This window comes from Lupinus angustifolius, chromosome LG19 (assembly GCF_001865875.1).
Source record: "Lupinus angustifolius cultivar Tanjil chromosome LG19, LupAngTanjil_v1.0, whole genome shotgun sequence".
Classification (NCBI taxonomy): Eukaryota; Viridiplantae; Streptophyta; class Magnoliopsida; order Fabales; family Fabaceae; genus Lupinus; species Lupinus angustifolius.
In genome coordinates, this window is record NC_032027.1 from 5,625,125 (window position 1) to 5,632,452 (window position 7,328).

Consider the following 7,328-nt stretch of genomic DNA (forward strand, 5'->3'; position numbering starts at 1 on the left):
ATACTCTTAGGGAAGGCAATGCTTGCATAGACTCTTTAGTAAGTTGGGTGTTTCAAGTACTCACAACATTTTAGTTTATGATTCTCCTCACCACGAGCTCCAAAGCATGTTGCTCGCAGATGCTATGAAAATTCCTTTTGTAAGGCCTTAGTGCCAACTTTCTTTTGTTTTTTTAGCTTTTTATTACCAAAAAAAAAAGAATGGTGGAAAGTTGTTCAGGAAAACAAAAAATGTATCAAATAAAGGACACAATTATTCAAATGTAATAATCAGATAATAAAAATGAGATGTTATGAGGGTAAGTATGTGACAAAAGCATTCTTGATCTATGTAAGAGTTCACAGCTTCGTCTGCTTCTTAAATTAGGTTTTGTTTTGACATATGTTGTTCTCTGCGATCAATATGTAGTACATTTCTTTCATTGCACTTGATGCCAAAGTACTATTTACCTATTTTTAAACACATGAAGTTTCAAACCCAAGGCCCAAATCCAAGCTTTGAATGCAATGAAGGCCCTACTCGTCCTTAGTCTTATGAGAATATGTAGTATACTCGTATCTTAAAGACTTCTTACATGTTATTATAGCTATCAATCATAAGTTTGAGTCATTCATTTTCGAGACTATTACTTAAAATTTGTCCATCCCACTATTAGTACATGTTATGTTCGCCTACATCTGCGCTGGTCTTGGCCAAACGTCGAGCAAGTAAGGTCTAACTTATACAGTTGTTGATCATGTCTAAATCGCTAGCCTAGCCATGTAAAGGACGACTTTGACGGGACACAGTCTCGTCAGTGATGTACAGGACCATAGACTTCTACTATAGGACTATCACACAGTCTGCACAACACATACCTCTACCACAAGGCTGAACATGCCATATGCACCCTACACAGTCCCCTACCATGCAGTGAGGACAAGCCTAGAATATGGTTATAATACTTGGGGCAAGCTATAAGATAACCATCCTAAATAGAGCACCAACCAGAGTACGAATGTGATAGAGCTACCCGACATAGATAAAGCATTTCATGCTTGACTTGGGTAGGTCCGACGGGGTAAAGTTGTTCATCTACCAAGGAATATGCTAATCTCCTCTATAAATAAGAGGAGGCCTCTCATCAGGAAGTTAACATCTCTTACTCTCTTATACTCTTGCATTTTATTTTCTCTATACATATCTTCACATACTGAATTGAGCATTGGAGAATCTTTCTACTTACTCACTCAGGTGCTCCTAGACCAACTTCAAGCAACATTTTGATCATATTCCAGTATCCCAGCCCAACAACTTCCATACTAAAGAACAATAGTCTACTAAATCTTATCATAATTTATTTCACTCATCTTCTGAAATCAGATATTTACATTTTACTAAAATTTTGTAACATTCCATTAATCATGCAAGAGTCTTAGCCAATATAGTTTAAAGTCTTAAAGGTTCAAGTTGAAGTTTGATGACCAACATCCTGATGTGGCAGAATTGTGAGTATCTTTTAGGACAAGGATTCCATAATACTACATAATATTACAGATAATATGCAATCTCATTTACTACCACCCTGTGTAGTTTGAATAGAGCTTCCATATCTTGATATTGATATTAATCTAAATTTATCTGCCAAGTAACCGCATCCATGACAAAGCATGCACATAAACAAGAATCGAAGTAACTTATCAGAGGAGCATTAGAGTAGGTGTTCAGTTTAATTTTATTATTTTTATATAGGAAAAACAGATGCTGCTGCTACAAAATGATAATATGCTGCAATGTGTTTAACAACAATATAAGCAGAACCTTTGGATATTAAGATTAGAAGATAATCTAATAATCAGATTAATTTCAAATCCAAACCATACACACCCTTAATACCAAAATCCTATAGTTGAAAGCAAAAGCAAACCAAGCTACCTTAATATTGATGTCAAGTATGATAAACAAGAATAATTCACAAACATTTATTGCCTTTAAAACTCTTTGGTATCATTAGTTTCCACAAGAAAAACATTGACTCATTGGAAAGTTGATGTTTTTCCTCCTAACCGCAAAGACTTACAACAAAAGCTTGCTCAAGACTTTAACTGTTACAACATTTCCATATTATTGCTTTGCCACATTTTAAGACTAGCATGTCTATATCCTTAATGCACTCATATTGCTAAACCCACCAAAGTGATCAAGCTGCAACTTTCTTGGATGTTACTGAATTGATAATGGTAGCAAACTCAGGACCCTACAACACAAGAAGATAAACTCGTAAATCGAAATAATCACTGGACATTTTATTGACTCATAGTATGTCACTTAGTCAAAGAAATTTTGAAGAAAGCATGTACCTTTAAGGAAGCACCACCAACAAGGAATCCATCAATATCTTCTTCCTTTGCGAGCTCAGCACTGTTACCTCCATTTACAGACCCTGGACACAGATTACTTTGATGTTAGTATATCCACCATCTTGTTGTGTTGGGAATTTTTTACATTTGAATGAAAGCTAGATTCTCAAATGGTCAAATATACTGAACCTAAACAAACTCTCTGCATTTGACAAGATCAGGAGCAATTCGATATAAAAAGAAATTTGTGCGTGTATAAGTTTACAGCTATAAAGCTTATCAGCTATTAAGAAATGGCAAGCAATTCATCTGTTGGAACAATACATTTTTCCTATAGAACAAAAATCGATCCTTTTCCACCCATTATATTCTATCAACTACCAAACTCTCTCCAATACTTAATCCTTTAAAGTTCCATTATTAGAGAGAAAAATGTATTTGCATTACCAGTACAGACAAAATGCATGTATACATAACAACCAAGCTATAATCCCACTAAATGGGAACGGCTACATGGACCAGACGGTGCCATAATGCTCCATCAAAGGAGTGATATCTAAATACTTCTTAATTGTTTCGCTTATAGTTTTTTTTGGCATACCTTTGCCTCTAGAAATTGGACTAACCTCCATTTGGTCTACTCTTCTTAATGGGGCTTCTGACGACCTTCTTCACACATGCCCAAACCACCTAAGGTGCGCTTCTATCATCTTTTCTACAATATGAGCTATCCCAACTTTATCTCTAATGCATTTATTCCTAATCCTATCTTGTCTAATGTGTCAATAATCCAACACAACATTCTCATCTCTGCTACATTGAGTTTATTCTCTTGTTAGCATTTTACCGTCCAATATTTAGTCTCATATAACATCATGGGTCTTATAGTTGTGTGATAAAATTTTCCCTTAAGCTTAGTGGGCACCTTTCTATCACATATAGCACCTAAAGCACTCCACCATTTCATCCACTCCGCTTTAATCATGTGGTTTACATTTCTCAATTTCCCCCTTGTGTTGTTGTATGATTGACGCAAGATACTTAAATCTAGTGACTTTTGGTATGATATGTTCTCTAATTTTTATCTCTACAGTGGGGTTCGTTCGCCTCTTACTACTTATTCCGTCGTATTTCGGCTTATACAAAAGTTATGTGCTATATATATCATCTCAGTGCACGAGCCTGATGGGTCAGGGGGGTATATATATACACACAATCATATCCGCACAGGTAGAGTATCCAATCTCAACTCCCGAGAAAAAACAGGTTTCTTGAATATACATGACATTGCAGAAAATATGCAACAGTATTAAACTGTCTCTAAAATTACCAAGACACTGTAACAAGTTCAATATGCAACAACAAACTATTTTACCTCCATAAATAACACGGGTTTTAGATGCAACTTCAGGTGACACATTCTTTTTAAGCCAATCACGGATAGCAACATGCACTTCCTGAGCTTGCTGGGGTGTAGCCACTTTGCCAGTTCCAATAGCCCATACAGGTTCATATGCAATAACAATATTATCCCAACTTGGCACTACATCTGCACATAATCGACAAAATAGATGTTATGGAAGCAATCAGCAAACTCTCCTCCCCTCTTGTTAGAAAGAAACATAGCTTTCACCTGCATAAGCCTTCAATTGCTCGAAAATAACATCAAAAGTTTTTCCAGCTTCCCTATCTTCCAATAGTTCCCCAATGCAAGCTATCACTCCAAGACCCTCGCTCAAAGCATAGGCAGCTTTCTTTCCTATGAACTGGAGTTGGAAATCATCAGTGTCTCTCGAAGAAAACTATATTATCTACGAAAGCTACTGTAGAAATGATCTCTTAATTTGTTTTACCTCATCTTTTTCTCCAATAACATGTCTTCTCTCAGAATGCCCCAGAATAACCCACTTGACTCCAAGGTCCTTCAGTTGTTCCACACTGCAAGAGTCAGATGGTAATTACTCAAGTAACTGAGCTAATTTATTAACTTTCAGAAAAAGTAGAGGATCGTTGGAAAATAACAATATGATTGGTAAAAGCTCAGATCAAGAACAGCAAGAAGGTACATAAAAAAGAGAGAGTATCTGTAATCATCCAAGAAGTCTAACATCATACATAAAAAAATTCCAAAGATCAATTAACATGGTTATCTTGATAAGGAATGAAAAAAGCTAACCTGATTTCTCCTGTGAAAGCACCACCTTTTCCCACCCAGGAATTCTGGGCAGATATTTCAATGCGATTTGTAATTGAGCCTTTCACCTGATCGATGTACACGAAGGGAGGGGCAACAACAACATCTGTACTCCTCAAAAATTGGAAAAGATTATGAAAACGGAATATTAAAAATATATTACCAATGTTATTAAGAAAACTTTATGACATAAACCATATAATCATTAATATACATGCATATATGTAGAGAGAGAGGGAGAAAGAGACATACATATACACACACAAATATAAAAATATAAAGGTGGGGGTGGTCAGTAAACACCTAGGTCTAATTCCCTTTGGCAAAACATTTGGAACACTAATAACCATCTACGCTGGACAGCACTCAGAGGAATTACATTGTACCATTGCAGAATACATATTTATCATTTCATCAGCATTTTGCTAACCCGAATAAATACATCAGCATAGGGGAAAAAACATTTTCAATCACAGTAACTTAATCATATATACATATCTATAAATTTTAGAAGTTGTGAAGAAGCAGAAAATAATTTTTTTATCTGCTACAGTCGTAAACACGTAAAATTGAAGATTGAACAAGACTCACCAACATCAGGCTCCAACTTTGCACTGTTCAAGTCATTGAGAAGCTTACTGATGGAGTCTTTTGTTCCGTTCTAGAGATGACAAAAGTAATAAAAATCAAACAGAAATAAATGTAGAGTATTGAAGGACAAAATAAACATTATACGGAATGATGTTGCCAACTGAAATAATAATTCGTTGAGCCATGAGAATTAAATGGGTCAATTATGCTTAGAGTTGTTAGCTATATAAAACCATTTATGTGCTTTCACCTAAGAACTGAAACTTTTCAAAGAGTTGGTCTATGATATGGTATGAGAACCCATCCTAGTTTGGCCACCTACAATTGTCCAATACTGCAAACTTCACACTCTAAATGTTCAATCTTGGGTACGAGGACATGTGTTAAGGTCCCTTATTGGTAACTAACTAAGTATATGGAAAAGTAGCACTTATAACAACTTGGTGGCAACCCTACCCCATGAGCTAGCTAAAAATGTTGAATTAAGTCCACTTATTTTGATAAAAACAAGGTATGCATATGGAGAGAAATAGATACAGGACACTAATGTCAGAAAGAAAGGAAGAGAAGTCCAAAAGAAAAGGTCAAAATGATCTCTATATGGTGCATGTGCTACGAATCACAATGTTAGACATAGAGACAAGTTACAATACATAAGCACAAAAGTGGTGGAATGAGTTGAACATGAACCAGATAGGACCTATAGAAATATAAGGGAAGTGATTACAAGGGCAATTTACTCTTAACTCTAAATATATTTTGAGTTACGATGCAGAATTACATTCCAATAACTTGATGCTATAAATCTAAGAAGCCGAAGTCGAAAACAATAATCACCTAACAGTAAGCCTTGCATCTAAACAATGGATAAACACCTTGAAACTAGAGGATAATAAAATAAGTTAGAGGGAAATATACTTACACACTTCCAGTTGCCACCAACAAAGAACTGTAACCACAAAGAAAAAAAGGAAAATATCAATACACCAATTGTAAAAGATGAAGAATAGATATTTAACCCCAAAAAAAATTAATGACAGGACTTATGAATGATACAATGTTACAATCAAGGTTGTTATTTACTAAGCTCAACTTACGAGTTCACATATCTAGTACCTAAATATAGATTAAAGACATATCTAAAGTTAACATTCAACATTCTAACTCCATTAGAAAACAAATAAAAGTAATATAGTGTAAACATAATTCATAATTAACCCATCTCATGTATGATTTTTAGTCAAACAAAAAAACATTTCCGTGAGCACGAGGATCCCAGACAAGACCCGGAAGTCACAAGTTCAAATTCTAAAAACGGCCGATTTTGCATGCAAGAGTAACTCTACCCTCACAAAAAAATGATAGAAAATTAAGATAATGAATTAAACATATACTGCATCACTTGGGTAATTCAACCCAGATACCTAAGACCAAATAAATAATAGGAGGATTAGTACCTTGGCAGAGGAAGCCATAGCAACGATGGAAGAGGAGCGTTTGGGAGGAGAAACAGAGAGGCGAAGATTGGAATGAACTGAATCAAAGAAAGATTGAGAAGTGAAAGATTCGAACTTTGGTGTGGGACGGTGAAGTCCAATGTAGAGTTGAGAAGAGAGTGAGGTTGATGTTACTGCCATTGAAGAAGAAGAAGAAGATGAAAAAGTGTGTTTGTGTTTGGTTCAGATGCCAGTCAATAAATTGTGGTGTCTAGATTACAATATTTAGATTGGGTTGGTATTTATTTGAAGACCTAACCCTACCTACTCCACATTTCAGACTTGTGAAGTTAATTAAATGGGCAGACATCTTCTCTCAAAAAATAATAATAATAATAATAATAATAATAATAATAATAATAAATATATATATATATATCATTTTAATAATGTTATTTATAATTGGTTAGAAAAATATTTAATTTAAATATTTTTTTAATTAATCATAAAAATTAACACTTAAACAGCCCGTGTGATTCCAATTAAATTGTAGTCAGCGCCTAAACCAATACCAACCTCTTTTTTGCTACTAATTTGTGGTGGGTGGTACAATTGATTGCTTTTTAGGCCGTAAAGTTATTCACCCTCCAATCATATTCATTCATTTAAGTTAAATAGATTGTGTAGAATTTATTTCAAATATAATATCTACTATTCATATTCATATCTTAATAATTATTAATTTTTAAATAAAAGTAATATACATAA

The 7,328-nt window shown here is 34.6% G+C and overlaps 1 protein-coding gene across 1 annotated transcript; it reads right to left on the bottom strand.

Annotated features, from left to right (window-relative positions):
- On the bottom strand, positions 1,903 to 6,855 carry LOC109334613 (triosephosphate isomerase, chloroplastic-like). Its single transcript, XM_019570479.1, has 9 exons — positions 6,582 to 6,855; positions 6,047 to 6,073; positions 5,125 to 5,194; positions 4,516 to 4,639; positions 4,193 to 4,277; positions 3,973 to 4,105; positions 3,715 to 3,888; positions 2,340 to 2,422; positions 1,903 to 2,236 (listed from the first exon to the last, which is right to left on the bottom strand). Exons 1-9 carry the CDS (start codon positions 6,759 to 6,761, stop codon positions 2,180 to 2,182), a joined length of 933 nt encoding a protein of 310 aa, XP_019426024.1. The 5' UTR covers positions 6,762 to 6,855; the 3' UTR covers positions 1,903 to 2,179.